Here is a 27,285-nt window from a genome sequence, read left to right as displayed (position 1 = left end):
GAATTTGTGTTTTTATTTCTCATTTATAGGGGGCGGGGCAGCTGCTTTCATTTCGAGGGTAAATCAAGTTATACTACTCATTAAGAAATGTAGTAATGGAAAGCAGCAGTTATAACTAGAAGAAGCATTATAATCACTAAAAGATTTTATAGAAAACTTGGTTGTGTTTGAAGGCACAGAAAAATTTAAGTAGGTAAAGGTGGGAAATGTTATTACGAATAGAGGTTAGCCCTGGCTGGTGTGGCTCAGTTGGTTGGAGCATGGTCCCATACACCAAAAAGTGGCAGTTCATATTCCTGATGGAGCCCATGTAGGTGGCAACTGGCTAATGTTCCCCCCCCCCCCTTCCTAAAATAAAAATAAAATAAAATAAAGAATAGAGGTTAGAGAGCTTAGCTGTGATGTAGAACTGACACAATTTTGAGGTAGCAAGGAGGCAAGATAGAGCTCACACCCAGTGGAATAGAGATGGTCATATATTTAATTAACTGCTATTTTAGTACTTTTTAAATAAGTAAAATAAAAGCATTTCAAACCTTAAATGATATGATTTCCATATTCTTGTGCTGAGTTAAAATTTGAAATTATGTAATAGTAACAAAAAATATCACTCATCATTCCTTTGTTTGTATGTTTGCCCTGAATCATAATTTAATGGCTGTGCAGGTGCTGGTCTCTTATTTCTACCGCTCATGGACCTCCTTTATTATCTTTTTTTGTTTTTATTGATTTTTTACAGAGAGGAAGAGAGAGGGATAGAGAGTTAGAAACATCGATGAGAGAGTCATCGATCAGCTGCCTCTTGCACACCCCCTACCGGGGATGTATCCACAACCAAGGTACATGCCCTTGACCGGAATTGAATCTGGGACCTTTCAGTCTGCAAGCTAACGCTCTATCCACTGAGCCAAACCGGTTTTGGCTCTCCTTTATTATCATTTATCTTAAAAAATATATTAGAGTGTAAGCTCCTAGGCAGTAACAGAAGTGTCTCTTCTAATCAGTGACTTCATTTTCTTCAGATTACTTTGTTGCTTCTGCTTGTTGTTGTTTTTCTGTTTAGTGGAATTTAGTCTATGATTAGCCAAAGCATACTGTTGAGTATAATTTTAGTGTTTGTGATGTTAAGTGGTGATGTTTCTTTCAAAATTCTATTTTAAATATTTTCCCTTATGGACTTTAAATGATTATATATCCGTGAATTTACTAAATCAAAACAATAAGTAAATTATTAGATGCTATTCAGTTTAGAAATGCAGTACTTTATATAGCAAATCTGTGTCATCAGATCACACTTTAAGCGTGTAACAATCATATGCCACTGCAGATGCTTGTTTCAAACCCAACTGCCTTAAAAGGATTCAAGTGGCTCTAAACATTTACTTAACTGCTGGGATTATTGATGTTCCTCTGACATAATCAGAAACTTAATCATAATCAAAATGTTGAATGTGATTGATTTTCTTAGTCACAAAACTCAACTTTAATTTCAAAACATTTGAAATTATAGAACCCTTCCCCCCAATTCGGGACTTAAATCTTATTCCACCTAATAATAATTAAGTAAATTTCATCTATGATTAATCATTAGCATTAGTCTTAATAAAATTCAATATTTTACATTGTAAATTTTAGTATATCTAGCCAATTTCATAGGAAAGGCATTGCCCCATAGAAATGTATCTGCTTGTTTGTCAGAATTATCAAGAAGAATACAAGTGTGTGTGTGTGTGTGTGTGTGTGTGTGTGTGTGTGTGAGAGAGAGAGAGAGAGAAAGAGAGAGGGGGGGGGAGGGAGGGAGGGAAGGGAGAGAGAAATAACAAATTTTTGTCCAATTCTGTATTTTCCAAAAACTGCCTAGATTGATAGTGAAGTTGACTAGTTATTGAAATCAATTGACAAAACTACATTGGAATTATTGGAGTTTTGTTCATTGTTAAAGTCTTTACCTGAACATTAAACATGAATCATCTAAATGGGTGTATAGAACATTGCCCATTTCCACAGGTACTTTGATTTTTTTTTTCATTGGGTGGTTTATAGTACTTCGTGGTTTTTAATACATTATCATCAATCTATTTATACTGTGTGCCAGCTTCTGTAGTGATATTGGAGAAAAAACTGACATAGAATATAGAGTCTCTGGCTTCAAGCAGATTACAAGGTGATTAACTTCGTTTTGCCTCAAGTTGGCCTGATGTCTCCTCCCCAAAAGCTTGTGGCACCAAAATGTGGGTAGACGCTGAAATTCAGCTGATGCCAAATACCACCACTCCAACTCCAAAAAACTTCACCTTTAGCCAAGGTGGTTAGGAGCTTGCCTGAGCTAGAAGGTTTCTTTAGCACATATTTAATCCTTCCCCATCAGAAGGATAGATTAAGAAACTCTATAGAAGGGCATATGCCTGTCCAACTTTGAAAAGGAAAATAACTATCCTACTCTAAGAAGATACTTAGACTCCTCTGACTTAAGTGTTTCTCAAAACCAGGGCCTCTGATTCCCAAGGAAACTAGGATATCATAATGGGTGTCAGACTTCCTCCTCCTCTTTCTTTCTCCCTCTTTCTTCCTTTTTCTTTTTCCTTCTCTTTCTTTTCTTCCCTCCCTCTTTTCCTTTCTAACTCCGTTTCTTTTTTATTTTGTTTTTTTAGCATTTCAAAACTTCAGTGGATATTCTTCATTTCCTGGAAGAAAAAATAGCTAAAAAAAATATTTTGGGGCGTGCTGGAACTTGATAGCACTGGTTGTCTCAGAGTGATCTGAAACATGATAGCTATTATTTCTGTCTTTTGTAAATAAAAATTGGAAACTTTCCTCCTCCCCAAAAAAACAACAACAACAACAAAAACTGCATTGAAAAATGCTATGTGGCATTTGTACTATTCAGTGGTGATAATTTTATAAGTTCTTTATAACTTAAAACTTCACATTTTCAATAAATAGGAATAAAAACAAGGGGAGGGAAGTGAAGAAAACTATATAGGATAGTGGACTTCAAACACCAGCTCACAGATTTCTCAGTGTCTCTTACAACCTATTGACTGGTTTTCTATGAAATAAAAAATATAAGGGTTTTAAAAAGAGATTGGCATAAGATGTACCTCAACACTAGAAATTATATCCATTTTGAGCATATGTTTTGGCTAATAGAGGAGACTTGGCATCTTTTTCGTGTACTAATTATGCTTTTTCATCTTGGGTATAATTGGGTCTTACTATGTAAACTATATAATGTGAAAGACAATGATTAATAATTTTTTTTCCTCCCCTTAGGTATATCCAGAAAGTGCCCAGAAGAAACTTCCTGCCAGAAAAATTGAAAAAGCAGTATTTATAACACTGGAATTTTTGGATAATTTCTTAAAATGGCAGAAAATAGTGAAAGTAATAGTAAAAATTTAGATGTCAGGCCCAAAACTAGTCGGAGTAGAAGTGCTGACAGAAAGGATGGTTATGTGTGGAGTGGTAAGAAGTTATCTTGGTCAAAAAAGAGTGAAAATTTTTCAGATGCTGAAACAGTAGATGTTATAGAGAAAACTGAAGTTCCTTTACAGAGCCAAGAAAGAAAGCACAGCTGTTCATCCATCGAGTTGGATTTAGATCATTCTTGTGGGCATAGGTTTTTAGGCCGATCTCTTAAACAGAAACTGCAAGATGCCGTGGGGCAGTGCTTCCCAATAAAGAATTGTAGTAGTCGGCACTCTTCGGGGCTTCCATCTAAAAGGAAAATTCATATCAGCGAACTCATGTTAGATAAGTGTCCTTTCCCACCTCGATCAGATTTAGCCTTTAGGTGGCATTTTATTAAACGACACACTGCTCCTATAAACCCCAAACCAGATGAATTGATAAGCACAGATTTGTCTCCGAGTGAATTGAGGGATGGTCAGCTAACACAAAGAAGAAGCATGGAAGAAGAGATGAACTGTTTCTCACATCCCGATGCTCAGCCCTGTGTTATAACCACCAACGATGCTTCATGTAGTGGTCCTGTGGCTGGCTCTTTGATGAACCTGGTTTCAAATAATAGCATAGAAGACAGTGATATGGATTCAGATGATGAAATTACAACACTTTGCACAAGTTCCAGGAAAAGAAACAAACCCAAATGGGAAATGGATGAAGAAATCCTTCAGTTGGGAACAACTCCTAAGTACCACACCCAGATTGACTATGTCCACTGTCTTGTACCAGACCTCCTTCAGATCAATAACAATCCATGTTACTGGGGAGTTATGGATAAATATGCAGCTGAAGCTCTCCTAGAAGGAAAACCAGAGGGTACCTTTTTACTTCGAGACTCAGCACAGGAAGACTATTTATTCTCTGTTAGTTTCAGACGCTATAGTCGTTCCCTTCATGCAAGGATTGAACAGTGGAATCACAACTTTAGCTTTGATGCACATGATCCTTGTGTCTTCCATTCCCCTGATATTACTGGGCTCCTAGAACATTATAAGGACCCAAGTGCCTGTATGTTCTTTGAACCACTTTTATCCACTCCCTTAATTCGGACTTTCCCCTTTCCCCTACAGCATATATGCAGAACAGTTATTTGTAACTGTACAACTTACGATGGCATTGACGCCCTTCCAATTCCTTCTTCTATGAAATTATATCTGAAGGAATATCACTATAAATCAAAAGTTAGAGTACTCAGGATTGATGCACCAAAACAACAATTCTAGGTAAAGGGTAGGAACATGGGAATTTGATATCTTATTTTTCTTAATACTACTTTGAATTTTTCTATAAGGGCAGTTAAGAGTCCGAAATAAACCTCTGCCCTAAATTTTGCTTCCAGATCTGTTTATTTTTCTTATAATACACTAATTGTTTAAGGTTACACACTAAGGGTTAATGGATATTTTTGACCAAGGTTTTTGTTTTTATTCTGTAGGGTATTTACTTAATTTCTTTTTTTCTTTTCTTAATTGTAATTTGCTTAAGAACCGGAGATATTTGAAAACTGGTAGACTTTGTAAACACGGTTAATAATTTGTATTTTGTTATTTCCTTTAAAAATAATCCTATGTCCTTTCCTACATGTAAAATGCTTTGTTAACCTATGCCATTTGCTTTCCTATACATAAAATATGGTTTCCACATCCCCCTTTCCAGAGTTGTTTTCAAATTCTTCAGTAAAGCTGAGTGTTGTGATTCACAATCCATACTAATGTAATTGATTTGTAATTTACTAATAGGGATGTTAAAGGTAAAAACATAGCTTAAAATCTAACTCAGTGTGTTTTTACAGTATTTTAAATATTAACTCTAAAACGGGATTACTAAATTTGATTAATCTCATCAGTAAGAATCAAATGGAGCATAACATTTTTGGAGGTGAATGTATTCTTCTACAATGTGGAATGGTCATTTGTTATTCCTTTAATAGGTCCCCCTTAAAACCTGAAACATAAATATTGTTCCTTTCTCACTGAGAGCTTTAAAAATAATGATAACACTGTTAGTAACTAGTAGTTACTAAAGTACTAAAACAGTTGTGGGTTTTTTTACTTATTTACTTATGAACTGTTGCTTCTACTTAGCTCATTTATAAAAACTCAGTCTGTTACTTGGGGAGATACTATAGTTTATAAACAGCCACACATTTTCATTGGTCCCTAAATAAGTTTTCATAATTTTTAAATGAACTTGAATAAAGATTCAAGAAGTGATCATAGAGCTTAGTATTCAGAAAGCTTAATATTATTTTTAATCCAAGTTTCAAATAATTATTCCTATCTTCAGAATTAACATGTCTTTATTGTAGCTTCAATAAAAGGAAAAGATTTTGAGAGCTACATGGCTTAGGCCAGCGGTCCTCAAACTTTTTAAAGTGGGGGCCAGATCACGGTCCCTCAGAGAGTTGGAGGGCCGGACTATATGAACTACTAATTCCTACTGTAACACCTTGGCTGCGCTCACTGCCCAAAAAACCTGGCGGGCAGGATCAAACTCCCCTGGGGGCTGCATGTGGCCCGCGGGCCGTAGTTTGAAGACCCCTGGCTTAGGCGATACTGAACAGTACTAGGCAACAGGTGTAATATTTTAAATATACTATTCCAAGAACAGGAAAGCATTTTTAGAAACACCATTATCCCTATGTAAGATAAATGAAGTAATATCCTATCTATCCCCTCTTTTTTAAAGAATCAATGAACAATAAATTTCCTAGACAATTGTTTCTTCTGATGAGCTGTTTACATATAGTAATTTCTTGATGCTAGTTTAGCTGTAATAGGAAACTTTCTGCCTAGATTGAAAAAATTTTGACTCAAATTTCCAAGTTATAATGTTTCTTAAATATCATTGCTTTTATGTTGAAGTAACATTTCTATTTCCTGAAGTTCTGCTAATATAGCATTTTTCAATAATAGTGTTAAAATAAATTTTTAGCAATTACCGCAAAATTAAACCAAGAACATCTGCTTCCATTATCTTCTACCATTTTTTTTTCTCGGTGATCTCAAGATTGTCTTGGTTCCAGTGAAGGGTAACTATGAGAATAGCTCCTTTCTTAGCAGATGAGGCTCAGGCTTTCAACACCAATATCAGGATAAATATCTCTTCTAAAGATGCTATTTTCCTTTTACAAAAGAAAAGTCTCATACTACCTCATCTTTATTGTGGCACTTTTGTAGTTCACTGAGAAGCTTATCTTATTTACTGATATTACACTTCCTAAATACTTATCTTTGGTGAAAGAAAATTAATAGTATGGTAAGACTCTACCCATGATTATAATTTTTTATCAGAATTTGATAATGACACTTTCTGTTTCTATGAAACAATTATTTTAAATATTTTTCTTTAAAAATAATTTTTTATCAGTACAGAAAAACCTAAGGAATGACAAAAACAAATATTCTGTTAAAAGGTATTTTATAAAGAAAAATGAAGCATAATTATGTTGTCTTTTATAATGGTAAAAATTGGTGTTTATATAAAAATCAAAATCTAAGTAGCTTTTCATATAGTTGTAATATATTTTCTTTGGCTTTCTCAATTTCAAGATATTAATAGCTATTAACATTTTCAAAATACTGCCATATATATAGCCTCAAAGTAAATGATCTAATAAATGAGAGCAGGAAACAGACTCATTTACTCTGAAATGGTTTGCATTTTTCTTTGGTATTTACTACAGTAAAAAGAAACCTGGAAAACCTATATATAAAAGCCTAAGTGGCCGAATGACTGGTTGACCGGTTGCTATGATATGCACTGACCACCAGGGGCCAGATGCTCAACACAGAAGCTGCCCCTTGGTGGTGAGTGTGCTCCCACAGCCAACCTCCCATGCCCTCCCCCCACCGCCGGTTCCCCCATTGGTCAGGCTAAGGAACCCCACCTGTGCATGAATTTGTACACCAGGCCTCTAGTAGAAATATAAATACTTGGGAAGGAAACTTTACCATAAAGGAAAATGAAAAGAGTAATCATAAATTAATTTTTAAATTAATTTAAGAGGTCTGAATTTAGAAAGGGAAACCCCTTTCTCAGTGACTTTGTGAGGACATATTTGGAAGAGCATCCAGTATTCAGAAACAAACTCATTTTAAAATGCAATTATGGAATATGTAAGTAAAATGAATAAGTTCTGAGAGGGACAATGTGGAAAGACACCAATATATATAAATTTTGTCTTTAGAGTTATTGCCTCTTGGTGGTCAGTGTGCTCCCACGCAAACCTAAGCAGTAACTCTAAGATATTGTGACAATTGAAAAAGTAAATTCTAGAATTGAAAAACCATCATGGTGGAAATATGTAGGCTTACTGTTAAAAGAGAATGAGGCTAAAAGAAACGATAAAATATTAAACTTAAGAATTTAGGCATTACCTCAGGGAAAAGCCTTGACAGTGAAAGGGAACTACTTAATCTCTAATAGCTAGTCTGGACCACACACTTAACTGCACTTTGGGAATCATCCTGCACAAATCAGGAAATAAACTTGACTTCTATTTCTCTCCAAAGCTTTTCAGGACATTAATTCACTCCCCTTTTTAAGCTTTAAGCTGATTCATACTATAATTCCGAAAATATGGTGATGGATTTTTTTAGGTTTCTTGAGTATTTTTGTATGAAGAATCGTGTGACCTTTCTATACCTGTACCATTCACTTAAATAATTCATAATGGGAATGGTTTAATTTAAAGGAAGACTTAATAGGAAGATTAAAGGAAGCTTTTAGTCAGCCTACGGCTAGATTTATTGATTTAGTGATCAGTCCTGTGTTCTTTCCTGAATTTCAGCTGATAGCAAATTGTGGTCCAAGAATGGCTTTCAGTTAAAGTTTTGACTTCTTATTATAAATAATAATAGAAAATGCCTTAGAAATTAGAAATCCTTTAAAAAGTAAAACAAATGTGGCAATTAAGATTCATCATTATATAAATTCCATTTTTTTAAGTCTTAAAAATATTTTTATTGATTTTAGAGTGGAAGGGAGAGAGAGAAACATCAATGTGAGAGAATCATTGGTCAGTTGCCTCCTGTACACCCCACACAGGATCAAGCCGTCGATCTGGGCATGTGCCCCTACTAGGAATCAAACAGTGACCTCCCGGTTTACAGGTGTACACTCAACTGCTGAGCCACGCCAGCCGGGCTCCGTTCCTTTTTATAAGAAGAACAAACCATTATCATTTATTCAAGAGCCAAAGCCATTAAAATAAATCCAGTTAACAGCTTCCTGTCTCTGGAGTTTGGATCATTTTATAGATCCACATAATAGCTTCCTTCCTATGAAACCAAAACTTTGAGACCTAACTCATGAATAATATGCTTAGTTTTCATTTAAAATATTTTGTCATTTTAAGCTATAATTAGTCAAGTCAGCTATGTATTGATTTTTGATAGACCAAATTTCATAGGAAAGTACTTAAAAGATTCCATGAGACAACATAAAGAAAACAGTGCTGAAATTTAAAATATCCTGTGTGTTAGGTAATTTAGTGCCCAAATGAATAAAAGATTTTAAGTCAAACAAATTGTTTCTACTTTGAAAAAACAACATCTTTGTAATTTTGATTTTAATATGAGTTTTACAATCATTTTTATTTCTAAAGAATTAACAGAAAGCACAAAGGGTTTACTTTTTAAAATATATTTTTTATTGACTTCAGAGAGAAAGGGAGAGAGATAGAAACATCAGTGATGAGGGGATCATTGATTGGCCATCTCTTACTGGGGACCCAGCCCACAACCTGGACATATGTTCTTGATGGAAATTGAACCAGGGACCCTTCAGTTCTCAGGCTGATGCTTTATCCACTGAGCAAAACCAGCCAGAACAAAGGGTTTACTTTTTTAATGACCTACTAGAAATGAGCAACACTACAAGAATCTGTCTACTCTTCTAACAAATTAAGATATTGGGCACAACACGCAGGTAACTCTTTTGATATGCGTTGGTTTCTAATGGGTATAAACCAATTGAAAGGGATTTGGTGCACATTAATATTATTTCAAATGAAGCCAGAATTGGTTTTGTTTTGTTGTGTTTTTCTTTTCAATAGGTTACCCAATCCTAAATCTTTGTCTTCATTTCCTGGCATATAAAATGTAGATAATACTTGTCACTTGACTTCTGAATTGTTCAGTTAAGAAGTGACCCTTGGAGCATACTTGAAAATAATTTCTGTACAGCTGTTAAGTGCTAATGTGTTAGTAGGTTTTCAAAGTATCTCCTTAGTGGACCCCGCAGATTCACATTCACTTATAGTCTGTAATAGGTTTTCATGGCTTGATATAACAATAGAGATAATACATTTTGAATTGATGGTGTAGAGTCTGCAATTAGATGAAGACTTGCAATTAATAAGGTTTATGTAAAATTGATGTTTGCCTAAGTTATTTTAAAAGTTAATTACACTTGCAGGAAGTAAAGATACAGGCATACCTTATTTTATTGCGCTTCACTTTATTACATTTTGCAGATTTGGAGATCTTTTAATTGAAGATTGGTGACAGCCCTGTATCAAGCAAGTCTATCAGCACCTTTTTTCTAGCAGTATTTGCTTATTTCGTGTCTCTGTGTCACACTTGGTAATTCAATATTTCAAACTTTCATTATTGTATTTGTTATGATCTGTGACCAGTGATCTTTGTCAACTCTGTTTGATGGTTAGCATTTTTGGCAATAGGGTATTTTTAAATTAAGGTATATACTTTTTAGACCTAATGCTATTGTACACTTAATACAATATAGTGTAAACATAATTTTTATATGACTGGGAACCCCCTTGTTTCATTTCGATATTTTATTGCAGTAGTCTGGAATTGAACCTGCAATATGTCCAAGGTATGCCTGTAATTATTTTGCAGTGGTTATAATAAAATCTGAGCTTTCAGACTTGAGAGAGTGTAAAACTCAAGGTTACTTACAGTATGCTAACTTTGCTAGAATTGGAGAAATTCTGTATAAACCAAGTATTAACTTGATGTATATTTGAATATACAGAGTTTAAGTAGTAACTTTACAAAGCTATTAGTGCCCTTGTCAATCAGGCTTGTATGATTCACCCCTTATCCAAAAAGAAGACTGTTGCCATTTTTATTTCAAATCCTAAAGTTAGATTTCTTCTTAGATGTAATTTCAAATAAGTCGATCTGAATAAATTTTTGTTTCTTCTTAATTAAAACTTCATATATAAAATCCAAAGGCTCTGTATTTTGCTTTTAAAACAGTGTGTGTCCTTACATCATACATTAAACTAAGAATCGGAAAAAGAAATTTTAAAATCTATTCTTACACATCTTCTAATTTATAATACATTCCTTTCAGTTTGTAATGTATCAGTTTGGGTCTTCCAAAATCGGATGTCATGGTGTGATTAAATATGTAAGATTTATTGGGGTGGAGCAATAAATATGAAGGACAAAACTGGAGGAGATGAAATCTTCATACCATAATGTAGGACTGACATCTGTGAAAGAAATGGAAGGATTGGATTGGGTGAGCAGTTAGTTCAATTCTAAAATAACTAGATGGCGATTTAGTTTCCAAGCAGAAGTTGTCTGTAGGAGCCTACCATGAATTAAAAAAAAAAAAAAAAAAAAAAAAAAAAGATTAAAGATAACACGTTTCATGGACTTTGTTATTGCCTCCGGCTTCCTTAGGCTCCACAAGACTGCTGTTTTACTCCTCCTATGAGGGCAGGTTAGGTCGTTCACACTAATGGTATCATTCTTCTTATAGACCACTCCCTTATCCAAAAATCTGCCTTCCCAGGCTTAGATATCTGAAGTTCCTCTATAGTTCGTTAATCGGTATGAGAATTCTGTGTGCGGTGCCACATATCTGGAGATAAGTGTTCATTTAAGAAGTTTATAGTAGGCCCGGCCAGGTAGTGAGCATCCTTCAGCTATGCCAAGGTTTAGGTTGGATCCCTGCTCAGTGCACATACAAAATCAACCAATGGCCAAGACTGGTTTGGCTCAGTGGATAGAACATTGGCCTGCGGACTGAAGGGTCCCAGGTTCGATTCTGGTCAAGGGCATGTACCTTGGTTGCGAGCACATCCCCGTGTTTCTCTCATCAATGTTTCTAACTCTCCCCTCCTCTCGGTAAAAAAAAATCAAGGAATTATATTTTTAAAAAAATCAACCAATGAATACATAAATAAGTGGGACAACAAATTGGTGTTTCTCTAAAATCAATAAAATAAAAAAAGTTTTTAGTAAAATGTCCATCCGTTGACCCACTTAACAGCTTACACAAGGATGCAAAAAGCATGTTTTTACATGTAAAGTATATGTACATAGTTTGCACAACATGTAATTGTGGCATCATGACTGGCAGATTCCCGTGTTCCTTTAGGTCTCCCGTTAGGGCCAGATTAAGGTTCGTGCTCCCGGGCTTGGGGCCACAGAGCGCGCTTCCGGTGCTGTAAAACCCGCCCAGCGCAGGGAATCCAGACCTGCCCACGAGCCATTCCGGGAACAAGTTAGGCATTTCCGCCAGGCCGCCCCGACGTCACCAGCCACGGTCGCTTCCTCTGAGTGAGTGCTCGGAACTCCGGGAACCGGAGGAACTTTCCAGCCGTTCCCGGGAGAGAAGAGTCGCTCGCCCGGGAGCGAGCGCGGGAGAAGCAGCCGCGCCAGAGGGCCGGCCGGGCCGCAGCGCCGCCGACGGCCTGCAGGGGGCGCGCGCGGGCCCGCCCGAGGGGAGGGAGGAGCGCCCGCGGGGGCGGGGCGCGCGGCGGCGCCGGCGCTTCCTGTTCCGGCGCCAGGAGGAGCCGCGCGCTGTTGGTGCTGCCGCTGCCGCCGGTGCTGGTGCTTCCGCCGCTGGTGCCGTGGTCGCCGCCGCCGTCAGTCGGGCTGCGCCTGGTTCCTCAGCTCTCGGCCTCCTCGGGCCCATCGCTGCTCCCGGACCTCGCCGCGGGCTCGGATCTGCCGGGTGAGGCTGCTTCGGCGCTAACAGGGGCCGGGGAGGCGGCGAGGGAGCGCGCCCGGGCGGGCGGCCGGCGCCGTGGCGGAGCGGCTGGAGGCGCTCTTCCGGGGCTGAGCGTGTTTTTCCAGGCTCTTCCTCGGGGCCCCGGAGGAGGCGTCGGAGACGGGAGGTCGCGCCCTCGGGTGTCTCCGCGCCTGACTCAGGCCGGGCCGGTACGGGGCGGGGTGGGCGGGAGCGGCCGGCCCTTCCCCCCGCGCCTGGCCGGCCGGGCGACCCGCTCCGCGGCCGGTTCGCTCCGGTTCCCCGGCCGGTCTCCCTCCCTTTGTTCCCGGGGCCGCCACCGCGCGCCCCGGGCCCCCACACCCCTTTCGTTTAATTCCTAATAAAAGGGAAGAGCTGGGTCCGAACAAATTCTTGGGGCAATCTCTGACCCTAGTGTAAGACTCCCCGCCGTGTGACGCTGTCCCGGCCCTGCTCCCTGGAGGCGCTGCTGGCAGATACGTTCTGTGAAATGCCCATCGGAAACCCCGGAGTTGTGTAAGGTGTTGCTATTTAGGAGCGCTTCCTAGGCATGGTAGCTTACAAATGGCTGACCATTTTCCGTTTTGAAAACCAGGAGTAGTGAGTGCTTTTACTATATAAAGAATTCTAATGTCGAGCATCAAACCATACGCACCAGACCGGGGGGGAAATTTTTTTTGAAGGCGTTGCTACTAAAGAAAGACTCGCACACCTGGTGGTTTTTAAAGGCCTGAACTCTTATTAGAGGCGGAGTTGTCTTCAAAAACCTTCCCGAAGTTCTTTGTTCCGGAGGGTTCGTTGCGCAGGAGGAACAACTTTTCCTTGCTCCTGGCGTCGCGGGCCCTCCCATTCAAAGGGAGTTTGTCTCAGGAACTTGAGGTTGAGCTGCGAGTGTTGGGATGTTGGCCGCGTGCTTTTCCTCTCTCCTGGAGGAACAGAGACCCTTTTTCTTAAATATATAAATTTTATTGATTTTTTTTTTTTTTACAGAGAGAAAGGGAGAGGGATAGAGAGTTAGAAACGTCGATGAGAGGAACATCGATCAGCTGCCTCCTGCACACTCCCTACTGGGGATGTGCCTGCAACCAAGGTACATGCCCTTGACCAGAATCGAACCTGGGACCCTTGAGTCCTCAGGCCGAAACTCTATCCGCTGAGCCAAACCGGTTTCATCGAGATCCTGAGGCCCGGTGTGTTTTGAAGTTCAGAAATATTGTAATTTTCACCTGTAGATTTTAGAAACATGGTAATGGGCACAGACATAACACCATCACCACCACCACCACCCCAGTGGGGTTGAGGCAGCATCCCCTAATGCAGCATTAATTAATATTTGTGCAGCCATAGGTGTTTGTTAATGGAAACTGTAAATAGCCTCAGGTCAGATTTTACCACCAAATAAGTTTTATGCCAAACTTGAGAGGCACCTCTTTCCATTTCAGAGGTTTCTGCGTTGAGAACTGGATATAAACGTTAATGGATCGATGGTCGTGACTGTAAAAGAGAACAACACTTGTTGAGTTTTTGCTCTATGCCAGCCAGTGCCCAAGAGATTTGTTTGCAGATCTGTAAGGTGGATACTATTCCCGTCTCCTTTTACATCTGAGATTTGGAGAGTTCATCCAGTTCAGAGCCAGCCAATGAAGAGCTGTGTTCTAGTCAGGCATACTTGTAGCCTTTACTCTTAGCCATATGCCTATATGCTATATGCCTGTGTGTAAAGGAAGACAAGAGAATATATCTGTTGCCCCTCAGTATTTTTCTACCACTATTATAGGCACTTGATTTATGAGTCCCATTTAGCCTCTGGCATTACTAGCCAGTTCTTTACAGCGGAAGAAACTGCGGTTCATTCATTCAAGTAAGCTGACCCAGACTGAGACAGTCAAACCTTGGTCTAAAGGCCCTCTGCTAAGACTTTCATATCCCTCCCCTTTCTGTATTCCAACCCATCATACCTGCTAACACTACCCACAGATCCTTTCTTACATGCCTCAGCCTCTGCCCAAACTGCTCTCCTTTCCCTAAGCCTATCCCACCATCCCCTATTCATTGTTCTTCAGACTGCAGAGGCACTGCTTGCCTGAGTTCCTCCCCAGGTCCTCCCTTCCTTCATTCCATTACAGTTCTTTGAAGTACCCTCTTAGTGCCCTGTGCTTAGCACCCCAGGTAATGTTCAAGCACCAGACTGAACTCCTGAAGCATTTCATACAATACAGTGCCTAGCACATGTGTTCCAAGAAGAAGCTGAATAAAAGTAGACAATACGGCTAACAGGAGGTTGTTGGGGAAATTATTTTAAGATATATTGATTTTTTTACAGAGAGGAAGGGAGAGGGATAGAGCGCCAGAAACATCGATGAGAGAGAAACATTGACCAGCTGCCTCCTGCACACCCCCCACCAGGGATGTGCCCACAACCAATGTACATGCCCTTGACCGGAATCGAACCTGGGTCCTTTCAGTCCGAAGGCCGACACTCCATCCACTGAGCCAAACTGGTTTTGGCAGATTTTTTAAAATTGTTTTTAAAAAGTTTAAAATGATCAAAAACTTACAAATTCCCAACTTCTTCAGTTGCCCAAATGTAGGATAGCTAAAAAACTAATACTAAAAACTGTCATATATTTAAGTCAAAATTTATATATTTAATTTAACATATTATTATCATCCCCCCCCCCCCCCAACTAAACAGATCATACCAAAAGTCCTGATTTATCTTGATAGGAAGAGCATTTTAATAAACACTATTGATTGTTAAATGTTACTTATAATTGTCTGTGAAGCAGTGGAAATTATAACTTTCGCAGATGAAAACATGGGCTCTGATTAAGCTTGCCTTTGTCAAAAGATTCAGTTAAAAGGGTTGATGTCCAGTCCTGGTGGGTGTGGCTTGGTTAGTTGGAGCATCCTCCGGTGCACCAGAGGGTGGTGGGTTCAGTTCCCGGTTAGGGCACATGCCTAGTTTGCAGGTTCCATATGGTCTGTTTGCCTGCTGGAGATAACAGATTAATGTCTGTGTCTGTCTGTCTGTCTGTTTCTCTCTCTCTCTCCCTCTCTCTCTCTCTCTCTCTCTCTCTCTCTCTCTCTCCCCCCCCCCCCCCCATTGTCTCCCTCCCACTCTTTCCCCTTCCTTCCTCTCTAAAATCAATTAAAAAAAAAAAAAAAAAAGATAAGCAACTTCTTTAAAATAAATTCCAGGATTGATGTCCAGTTTTTATAACTGAGTAGTCCCAAACTGTTTTCTCCATCACAGTTTGGTGGCCTTTTGAAATATTTCTTGTGTAGTAGTCAATAGCAATTTATGGAGTTCAACTTCCTTAAGCCTTCCTTTGATTGAATTACCTTTTTTACCCTAAAGGCCAGAGAAATTACAGAAATGCTTTACTTTTCTAGTGTATGTTAAAAGACATTTCATACTCTATTTTAAAATCACTATTCTCACGGCTCATAAATGTAAATGATTATTTTTCAGTTGATGTAGATATCTTGCCATAGTGGTAGTGAGAGTTTTGGAGGAAATAGCTTAGGATTATTCCAAGAAGAAGAAAAAATGAAAATCTTGATTATAAGCCTTTCTTTTTTGTTTTTGCCATTTTAAGGTCGAATTTACCTCATCTTAATTAGCGTAATCCATATGTTTTGGAATCGTTTAGAAAAATTTAATTTTTTAAACTTTCTGCAACATTTCTCATATTGAGACACTGATGCCCTGCTTGATTTTGTTTTTTTACCTTTTTATGATGAAATTATTCCAGAATGTACATTGGAATGTTTCCAATTAACATGAACACTGTTCATTCTATGTATGGAGAGCAGGTCACTTTTTCCTGTGCAGTGATGTAGAACAGAAAGTGACCTACTTCTAATTCCTTTTGTCAGGGCTTCATTATTTTAATGATATGATTCTAGAGCTTCCTCTGCCTTCCAGGATTTGATTTTGATTTAAAATTTTGAAAGACATGGGGGGGGGGGGGCAATGGTAAGATATGTACACAGATAATAATTTAATTTAAAAAATATATACAGAAGTAGAAAGTAAAAAAATTTTTTTGAAAGAATTGTGAGTCTATTTATGGGATAACATTTTGATAGAATTCTATGACTAATTAACTTTATATTATGTATAAAAGTTTTTCAAAATCTAAGGGAAACAAATAATTCTAAAAATCTGAACAGCAAGACCATATGAAATGGAATTGGTTGCTTTGTTAGTTCTTTGCTCCAAAATTAATGTGAACTTTGATACAGAACCATTTTCTGTTTCAGCAAGACTTACCTGTTTGAAAAGCATGTTAGTCTTATGTGGACTTTAAACTTGTCATTCGCTGATAAGTTTCTTCAGGTGTTAGTCCTAAGAATTTACTATTGTGCAAGTGGCTTTTAGTATAAAACAAACTGTAACTTAGGAATGAATGGATAACTATATTTGCTATACATTCAAGGTGTGTTTTTTCGTATCCTGAGCAAAAAGCAAATTTATCACAGTTGTGAATCAGTAGGCCTCATGTTCTGTTTCTTCATCATTCTTATGATAACCAAATCATATTTAATAAAACTCTTTAAGAACTCAAGGATGGGCTCAGTATTAAGCAAAATACGTGTGTGTGTGTGTGTGTGTGTGTGTGTGTGTGTGTGTGTCTATATACACACACACATATATATAAATAACTGTTGATTGGGTCAGAGGGAAACAATAAGATAACTTATTAGATGCCAAAAGATCTTTTAAATTCCAAACAAAATTAATTAATTAATTTACTTAATCTCAAACTAAAAATGAGAATTAACTTAAACATTAGATGCAGTCCCAGGAGATTTGGGGACAAAACTTACTTGCTTACTCTCACTATTTAACATTTCTTTGTTGTTTTAAGTCCTAGTTGATGCAAAAAAGAAAAGAGCTATAAATATGGAAAACAGAACGTAAAATTATTTTTTGCAAATGCCATAATTCTCTATCTGGAAATCCAGGTAATTAACTGAGAAACTTTAAAGAATAAAATAATTCAATAATTCACTGCTTACAAAAGTAATACACTGATTTTAAAAAGCCTTTCCAATGTATGAACAATCAATTAGAAAATACAGTGAAATAAAAGAGGCAGTTTTATAACCACAAGAAAAAGTTTACCAGTTAGATATTTATCTCATAAAGAAATGTGTAGGAGACATTTTTTTAAACTACTGAGTGATGATAAATGACAGTTATGGAAACTAAGAAAACATACCTTGTTCTTCAATGAGAAGATATGATATTTTAAATATATCAGTGTCCCCTGAAGTAATCTGTAAATTCAATGCAGTTCCAACCAGAACACCCAACATACTTTTCAGAATTTTTTTCTTTACAAAATGACCAGGGAAAGGTAAATATGAAAATATTGAGGAAATTTTGGAAAAAGGGACAGTAATAGTAGGGCAACTGACATGAAAATGTATTAAAAATTAAAGATTCCATAATTAAGATAGGGTTTTATGGTGCAGATAAGTAGAAAAGAATAGAGTCCACAATACCTGTGGGAAATGATGGCGGCCTGTTGGTAAAGAGGCTTGGTTCTGGAATCAGACTGTACCTGGGTTTGAACCCCTTCTCTTACTGGTTACTTTAATAAGTTACCTTAAATAAGTTAACTTGTTAAGCCTCTTTTTCCTCAGCTGTAAACAGGATGGTAATAGAATTTGCATTTGTGGGGCTCTGAGGCTGTTAAATGAGATTATGCCCTTAGCATGGTGCCTGTTCCATGGATGTCCAATAAATATTGGTTTAGAGGTGTTTTTTTTTAATTGATTGCTTTTAGAGAGAGAGAAGGGAGGGCATTGATTTGTTGTTCCACTTATTTATGCATTCATTGGTTGATTCTTATATATGCCCTGACAAGGGATTGAACCCACAACCTTAGAATACCAGGATGATGATGTTCTAATCAACTGAGCTACCTGACCAGGGCTAATTAGTTGTTAATAACAGTAGAATGTGTTAAGGTTGTCAAGTAAGTTGAGAAAAGATAGATTATTTCATAATTATTGTTGGGAAGAACAAAAAGTTTAAACAACTTAAATTATAAAAATACAGTAAGAAAGCATAGGTGACATTTTAGGGGGATAGTTGGGGGAGAGAAACAATGATGTGAGAGAGATACCTCAATTCATTGCCTCCCATACACACCTGACTGGGGATGGAACCTGCAACTTAGGTATGTGCCTAACTAGGACTGAATCCAATACTTTCCAGTGACAAGACAGTGCTCCAATCAACTGAGCCACACCTGCCAGGGCTGGTGACATTTTTTTTTAAACTTGGAGTAGGTAAGGCCTTTATAAGACAGAAGCTGCATGTAGTTGAAAATTCATAAGTTTGACTACACAAAATTAAAAGTATTTGTAGAGCCTAAATATACCATTTAAAGGATTTACAGATAAAAGGAACTCAGGATAAATTCTTTTTGTCTCATGTATGGCAGACAGAGCTAGCTAATTTCCTTATTATCTTACAAAGCTTTTTTTTTTTTTTTAAAAGAAAGATGTATACTACTTAGTAAAATTATCAAAGGCAAAAGACTACATACAGTCTTACTCTATTTACTAGAGGCCCGGTGCATGAAATTTGTGCATGGGGGGGAGAGGGAGCTGTCCCTCAGCCTAGCCTGCACCCTCCCCAATATGGTACCCCTTGAGGAATGTCCTACTGCCCATTTAGGCCCAATCCCAGTGGGGCCCTTTCCTCCCCTGCCAGCCTGGTTGCCCCTAACTATCCTCCCCTGCATGCCTGGTCTTCCTCTCCCCCGGCCCCCCCCCCCCCCCCAACAGCCCTTCCCTGCTGGCCCAGTCACCCCTAACTGCTCTCCCTTGCCAGCTTGGTCACCCCTAACTGCCCTCCCCTGCCAGTCTGGTTGCCCTCAACTGCCCTCCCCTGCCAGTCTGGTCACCCCCAACTGCCCTCCCCTGCCGACCTGGTCCATCCTCCTCCCCGCCCCAAGTATCCTCCCTTGAAGGCCTGGTCACTCCCAACTATCCTCCCCTGCAGGCCTGGTCTCCCCTAACTGCCCTCTCCTGCAGGCCTGGTTGCCCCCAACTGCCCTCCTCTGCCGGCCTGGTCACCCCTAAGTCCCCTTCCCTTCAGGTCTGATCGCCCCCAACTGCCCTCTCCTGTCAGCCATCTTGTGGTGGTTCACATGGGGGTGGCTATCTTTGACCACATGGGAGTGGCCATGTTGTGTGTTGGAATGACTGTCAGTTTGCATATTACCTCTTCATTAGATAGGATATGAAGTCTAAGAACAAGCAAAAACTAAGAAAGTGATTGCTGGGTAGAAGGGGAGTTAATTAGAAAGGAGCATGAGTAAACCTTCTCAAGTAAGGGAAATGTTCTGTATCTTGGACACTGTTGACCTAACATTTAAAAGATCCTTGCATTTTATTAAATGTTCATTTATTTCAAATTAAATAAATTGATAAAAGTGGTCTAAGGACATGAGCAGATTTACAGAAAAAGAAGTATAAATGAATATTAAATTTAAAAGATGCTCTACTTTCTACTTAAGTCTAAGTTAAAGTAATATGCCAATTTTAGTCTACTATAATCGAAACAATTTTTATAAATTTAATATCCAGTGAAGAAGAAGAGTTAGAAGGGAAAGGTAGGCAGTGTAAATGGGCAAGGGACTTTAAAATTGGCATAGACTTTTGAGATGGAATTTAGATAACTACCCGTTGACTGGAAATTTTACTTCAAGTACTTTTTCCTGGTGATAGATCTCACTCACGAGTGAGCAAAAATATATATATTTAGACATGTTCACTATATCTCAAACACAAAATGCAAGCAAACCTAAACTATCACCAACATGAGTGTGTCAGCTAAATTATGGATCACTTTCATATGATGTGCAGGCAGTAAAAACGGATGAAGTTGATAGAGCTGTATGAATTGTTACAGAAATGTTTCCTATATAAAGTAAAACCCCTTACATGAATGAATAAGATTCCATTTAAGTAAAAGTAATATATGCATAGAAAATTCCTTAAAGAATATATAAGAAATAGTAAGCACTGGTTTTGAAATATTCCTTCTTCCTTTCTTTTTCTTCCTCTCTTTTTGATTTTAGGAAAATGTCTGATGAATTTTCGGTAAGTTGATGCACTTATTCTTTACAAGTTTTTAGCTCTTAAGAAAACAACATAGTCCTAATAGTGGGGCATAATTCTTTCCATTTAAAAGAGATGCTTTCTGTGATTCTTGGGTTTTGGTGGATCAGGGATGGTGGTGGTATGTGATTTTGATAGGTTATTTGCCTTAATTTACTTACATATAACGTTTGAAAATATATTTTGAATTCTATATGAATCCTTAAGTAAAGAATTTCTAAATATTCTATTCTGTTCTCTTTTAACCTCATTATTAATAATAGCCAGCGTTCATTAAAAATTAAATGCCAGGCACTGTGTTAACTGCATTACATAAATTATCTCATTTAAGCCTCAAATTAACCCTAAAACTATTTTTGAGGAAGCTAACTTTCAGAGAAAGTATGTAACTTGTTTGAGGTAAAGTGGAATTCAGATCTATAGTGTGTTAATTAGTTGTATTTAGAAAACGAGCTTCTTTGAGAATTTTGCAATGCAAAGTTGATATTCAGGATAACCCCTCAAGTTTTGTATTAAATGAATTGTTTTTAAACTGAACAGCTTTGCTTTTGAAGATGTTATAGAGTCTTACAATCATGTTTGGCGTGACTTATTCCTAAATAAGATCGGTAAGACATGCCTTTTTTGTATTGCAGTTGGCAGATGCGCTACCTGACCACTCCCCTGCCAAAACTTCTGCTGTGAGCAATAAAAAACCTAGCCAACCTCCTCAAAGCTGGCCAGGTTCCACCTCTTGGAATAACCCAAGCGCTCCACCTGCTGTGCCATCTGGACTCCCACCGAGTGCAACACCGTCTACTGTGCCTTTCGGATCAGCGCCAACAGGAATGTATCCCTCTGTGCCTCCCACTGGACCACCTCCAGGACCTCCAGGACCCTTTCCTCCTTCCGGACCATCATGCCCCCCTCCTGGTGGTCCTTATCCAGCCCCAACTGTGCCAGGTCCTGGCCCCACAGGGCCATATCCTACACCAAATATGCCCTTTCCAGAGCTTCCGCGACCATATGGTGCTCCCACCGATCCAGCTGGTCCTTTAGGTCCATGGGGATCCATGTCTTCTGGACCTTGGGCACCAGGAATGGGAGGGCAGTATCCTACCCCTAATATGCCATATCCAGGGCCATATCCCACACCACCTCCTCCCCAGGCACCCGGGGCAGCACCACCTGTTCCATGGGGCACTGTTCCACCAGGAGCCTGGGGACCACCAGCACCATATCCTGCCCCTGGAGGATCGTATCCCACACCAGGACTCTATTCCACACCCAACAATCCTTTTCAAGTGCCTTCAGGACCTTCTGGTGCTCCACCAATGCCTGGTGGCCCCCATGTGAGTGTTTAATTTGTTATTCAATGTGCACTAATAGTTACATACGCACAACTAAAAGATTACTTGTCTCCAGTTTGTGATGGAGGATTAGAAAGCTTTTTAAACTTTCTTAAAAAATGGTGGGTAGGTATGTGTAGAGTAAATTTCAAATTTCAGGTAAAGCATTTAAAAAGATAAAAACACAATTATGTTATTCCCAGTATTAAAAATGAAAAGAAAAATTTTCTAAAGGTCCTCAAAGGCATTTTTGAGGTAAAGTGAGAGATGCATTACATTAGACTTTTAAAAAACATTTCTCAATAATATAGTATCTCACCAAAGCACAGTTTAATAATAGCAATCTCAGCCTTGCTGGCTTGATACAGAGGTAGATCTTTTTTTTCCGGTTGTTGACACTCAATACTATATTTTATCTGTACTCACTTTTAGTAGTGTAGTTGTTAACAAAAGCTTCAAAATAAGTCCAGCTTCTTTTTTTAGATGATGAATCAGTGGTATATAGTTTTATTACATATATTTTTAATTGAGTCTTTTTTTTTGAGAGAGAGAAACATCAATTTATTGTTCCACTTATTTATACATTCATTGATTGATTCTTGTATGTGCCCTGAACCGGGATCAAACCCACAACCTTGGTACATTGGGATGATGCTCTAACCAACTGAGCTACCTGGCCAGAGCTCATTATATTTATTTTTGTATAACATTTATGCACAAACTATTCTGTTACAAGCAGACGGAAGAAACGGTTGGTTACTAGAGGTATATTTTTAGATCATCCAGGGCAGTGAATATGTAACATTGCTGAAACTTTGGTACAACTTTTTGTAGTGTTTTTTAGCCAAAGTTTTGTTAGATTCTTAGCATTTAGTTCAAGGTCCTACCACTGTTATAAATTGTCAGTATGTGTAATGCTTTATACTCTACTGTCAGCCAAGCTGGAGTATTGTTGACATCTTAGTCGAGGAGCCTGTCTTGGGCATATGACCAAATAGAGAAACAGCCCACTTCTCCCATGAAGTAAGCTAAGTGAGTATTCAAACACAGTCAGGATGCTCCCTGAGGAGGGGGAAATCTATTTTAACAAAAAAATCAAATATGCAACTAGATTAACTAAACATCTACCTCAACTGTAAAGGAAGAAAATCTTAGTTAAGTAACTCCAAAGCCTCCTTTCATTATTTTAACTATTTGCTAATATTCGCTGTAAAAATTTATTTTTGTAAATTGTATGCCAAAATTAGTGGGATAGCTTGCTATTTGGATTTAATAAGCAATAAGTTTAAGCCATAGCCAGGAGTTAAACTCCATTTACAAAATCTAGAGGTTTACTTTTTTTTTTTTTTTTTTTTTTTTCTATTGCAGTCTTACCATTAAGTTAATGGATGAAGAGATGACGCTTTGCTTTTTGAAGTACATATGTATGCACATGAATGCATATATAAAAATTGCTGGTTTCACTATTAGAGGGCATTCATGAAAGAACAACAACTGCTCCTCTCAGAAGATATCTGCCTCTTGTTCTTGGATGTATAATATATCAGATGGATACAATCAGATAAAAATGTAAATCATTCAAATGTGATTCTTACTCAGTTTTTATGGAAAGTGAAAATAAGTTTATTGAATAGCTCTTTGATAGAATTTGTTTAAAACAAATTTTGGATTTGTTTAAACTATGAAACTACAAATTTAAAAATCTAAGATGATGTGTGGATTATTGTTAGAACCTGCAACCTCATTGGCAAACTATTTCAAGTATTTTTCTATAATCACTTTTTCCTTAAATGAACACACTTTGAAAAATGTTGTCATGGTTTAAAAAATTATGCCTTTCAACATCTTGTGCTGCTCTATCCATAGAATAAACAAACATAGTCCTCTTGAGGTTATACTTTCAATATACATTTTTAAACTGGCAGTAATTAATATCAGATGTTGAGTTTATTAGGAAATATTAATTTTTATCCTTGAAATTTTAGTGAAAGCTTTTGTTTTGAATTTCACCTGATTTGTTTTACTTTTAACCAAATGGGTCAGACAGCTCTTAAATCTGCCATTTGTATGGAAATTTCTTTTTATTGCAGGCAAGCATGTATGTAAATTATACTCCTAAAGCATTGGTGATCTCTATTGCTTTAGAATAGATTTGAGGTGTCCATACTGCTTTGAGAAGAGCTCAAGGAAGGAAATAATTCTCTCCTTTGTCTTGAACCTCACAGTAGAAGCAATCTTAGGAGTTGCTTCATAAGGACAAGTAATTGTATTCCCACAAATCACTCTTCCACCCAGTCCCTTATAGCCCCTTCTTCCTCGGTTTTTTAGGAGCACATCCTTTATTCCTCCCTGACACTGAAAACTGGCACACCCTCGGGGCTGTTATAAACACATGTAGCCATTATGTTTAAAGAACCTTAGTCACACAGGCATGACTGTTCTCTTTGTACAAGTTGATCAAAATACGATCTGTCAGAATCTGGTTAAGCTATGTCATTGTCTCTTGCATAGTTTCCTGGATCTGTTTGTAAAGTGCTTAAAGCTAAACAGTTCAGTTCTGTATTTGTTGACAGGTAAATAGGTTGAATTAAGTGCCATTTACTCTTAACAGTGAAAATAATAAAGTGTAGATCTCTGCAATTGAGTTTAAAGAAGTGTGATTGTATTACTTAAATAAGTGTTGTTTGTAACCACCAAAACAGTCTGAGTAGTTTCTTGGCACCTTATCTTTTAAATCAGATTCTTAATTTTGGGATAGAACTGATCATGTTTTTCATGAAGTAACATTTTGAAACTTTTAATATATCCATTGGGTTTCGAAAATGTATTGTTGATTTCTTCATTAATATAAGCAGATTTATGCTAGAACTCTTGTTTTTGCTTAGAAATACTTAGTAGTTTGTTTTTCTGATAGTTAAAATGTGGAGAATGTCAAATGCTGCCAATTTAATGATTTGATAGCTACCTCCTTTTACAAAACCAAGATGGTCACCTTTGGGAGGAAAATTTCAGTGTTTAAACCTCCCTTTAAAGTAGAAGATAGATTCAAGCTTACAGAATTGAAACTAATTTGTTTAGATATTTTCAGACTGGTGAATGTTGTTAGATAGTTCTTACATAGTGGCACAAATGGTCTTTTTATCTTTCACCTCACTGCAAGGCCAAGTAGCAGCTATTTACAACACTTTGGGACTCTGTTGTCAAGGTAGCCTCCAATTCACAAGGCAGGTAGCCTTAGAGTGCCCTGTCTTAAATTATCCAGTCAGTGTCCTGTCAGCTAACTGGAGGCATAAAGTGAGGAAAAATGAGGTGGCAGCAAATATATCACTCCTTATGCTTATTTTGGTTGTCCTGTACTAGGATTAAGTTGACAGCTCTGGCTTAAGATGGGATAATTAATGTCATACTAGAAAGGATGATGTTTGACTAAATGAAGAAGAGGTAGCAAGTTCGGGAGTCTAATTGAGGAGCCCGTTTATTTTTGGTGAAAATCTTTTGTTAAAGGATTTGAAAGACCATGATGAATACAAGCTTTGGAATTACTATTCCCAATAAGTTTATTAACTTTGCTAGTGACCCACACTGTGCCCTAGACAATACTGTATTTTAATCTTTGCTTTCCAAAACTTTTCAACGGAATTTAAAAAAAAAAATTTTTTTAATGGAAATCAAAGGGAACAGAATTTGCTTCTATATTTGCAGTTCTTCAGAGGATCATTTCTCAAATCGAGGGAGAGGTTCTCAATTCTCAAAGGTACTCTGGGCAAAAAGTATTTTTAGGTTCAGGGTGTAGTTAAGAAAAGCAGACATTTCAGTGGGGGAAGCATCTAAGGAAGCTTTCTTTTTACAAAAGAATAATTTGCTTTCAAAAATAAGTCATGCTAGGCTAAGATGAGTTTATAGAAGACTACTTGTTAGTCTGAAGGGAATGTGAACTATAGAATATGCTGGCATTTGGACTTGAAGAGAAAGAATTTTAAAAATAAATTTGATGGAGATAGCTGAGATGTGTTTAAGAATAGTGTTTCTGGAGTTCAAATGTTAGACTTTGAAATGTTGAACCTAAAAAATGACAATGAAAAATTAAACTTTGGACCTTATAGCTACACATTCAGTTTTCAAGAATCAAGGAGCCTCAAAGAAGTTTAATATCTTGACTTGTCTTTGCTGGACTCGGCCTGACACCTGTTCATGCTTGAGGATGGCTTCTTGCAGCTCTGACTCCTCAGCCCTGTTTTATTTAAAGCTATATATTGGTTATGCAGGGACAGACAAAACTTTTTCTTTTTTTAACCAAGCAATCTATATTTGCAGTCACTGAGGCTCTTTCTTGCCTCAGGGGTGAGAAGTGTTTGGTCTGCCTTATTCACAAAGGCTTCCCAATCATAGTCTGGCTGCTCGGTCATCTCGGAGAGCTCAAGCCAGCCTGGCCCTTGGCCCTTGCTCTTTAATCTCCTTGAGCTCTCCCATGGTCCCTCTCCTCCAGCTCCCTGATCAGAGCCATGGCCCCAGTAAAGCTGAACATCTGGGAAGACAGTTCCTCCTCTTTAGAAAAATCGCCTGCAGTCAGGGACCCATGAGAGCTGACTTCTGTCTCTTCTGTTTCCATCTGAGTTGGCTGCTCACTGGGCCCACTCTGGGGGCTCAGCTCCGTGATGCTGTCTGCATGTCTTGGTGTGTTCAAAGTATATTCGCAGGAGCTTGTGCCTGGTGAGATCACTGCAGTCCATGGCTCTCAGCTGGAAAAAGCAGCCAGACATTAATTACCCAAGGGCTTCCTCCCTTCTTAGCCCACTTTCCTGCTTATTGTTTTGAGTAGATAACAGTAATAGAACAGAGAAGAAAAGGGGTGTATTTTTGGCCTTGGTCTGTCATTCCACTGCAATGGAATATTAGAATATTTTCTGGGAAAGAAGTCAGTTGGGCCCATATTTTACCTCATAAATAATTAGTGCTACCTATTGTACTCAGATGTACAGCTTTTGAAGTTTTGTGTAGGTGAACATAGTTCTCAAAGTTTCAATAAAACACTGTGCCTAGTTTGCCTATCAATCAGTTGCCTACACTTGTAAATGATTAGTGCCATGTCTTCCTTCCTTACCCTGAAAAATCTAGTGCTGGCTTTATTTAAGTGCCACAGCTATAAATCCTGGGAATTAAACCTGAGCACAGACCTTCCAGTGTTAATGTTTTTGAAAAGCAGAAGGCTAAATTCAGATGAATCATGCTGACGTACTTCGCTATACATAGAAAGTGGTGAGCGGCTTTCAGGGAAGACTATAATCCTAATAAAGCAATATTTAGTATGAAGACACTTTATTTTCAGAATTCTACCAAGTAAAACAAAAATGCCAATAAAATGATCAGTATTAAAGAAATGCAATCTTCT

General features: G+C 38.1%; 2 protein-coding genes across 3 annotated transcripts in view; both read left to right on the top strand.

The window, feature by feature from the left end:
* SOCS4 (suppressor of cytokine signaling 4) overlaps positions 1 to 11,301 on the top strand; it is a 30,326-nt gene extending 19,025 nt beyond the window's left edge. The window contains exons 2-3 of the mRNA XM_084877533.1: positions 3,274 to 5,814; positions 6,015 to 11,301. Coding sequence (XP_084733659.1) covers positions 3,366 to 4,688 — 1,323 coding nt within the window. The 5' untranslated portion in view covers positions 3,274 to 3,365 and the 3' untranslated portion in view covers positions 4,689 to 5,814; positions 6,015 to 11,301. The remainder of the gene's footprint in view (positions 1 to 3,273; positions 5,815 to 6,014) is intronic.
* A 685-nt stretch (positions 11,302 to 11,986) lies between these two features.
* MAPK1IP1L (mitogen-activated protein kinase 1 interacting protein 1 like) lies at positions 11,987 to 26,734 on the top strand. 2 transcript variants are annotated; one of them, XM_084877577.1, is made up of 4 exons: positions 11,987 to 12,008; positions 20,529 to 20,550; positions 21,204 to 21,899; positions 23,265 to 26,734. In XM_084877577.1, the coding sequence occupies exons 2-4, from the start codon at positions 20,533 to 20,535 to the stop codon at positions 23,274 to 23,276; spliced, it is 726 nt and encodes a 241-aa protein (XP_084733703.1). In that variant the 5' UTR covers positions 11,987 to 12,008; positions 20,529 to 20,532; the 3' UTR covers positions 23,277 to 26,734. The 2 variants fall into 2 exon arrangements, with proteins under 2 accessions (XP_084733703.1, XP_084733702.1); XM_084877576.1 differs by lacking the exon at positions 11,987 to 12,008 and adding an exon at positions 12,192 to 12,405.
* The last annotated feature ends 551 nt before the right edge of the window (positions 26,735 to 27,285 follow it).

The sequence above is a fragment of the Pipistrellus hanaki genome, assembly GCF_964339955.1.
Source record: "Pipistrellus hanaki genome assembly, chromosome: 1".
Lineage (NCBI taxonomy): Eukaryota > Metazoa > Chordata > Mammalia > Chiroptera > Vespertilionidae > Pipistrellus > Pipistrellus hanaki.
The sequence above is the reverse complement of the archived record's forward strand: the minus strand, read 5'-3'. Positions and strand labels throughout refer to the sequence as shown.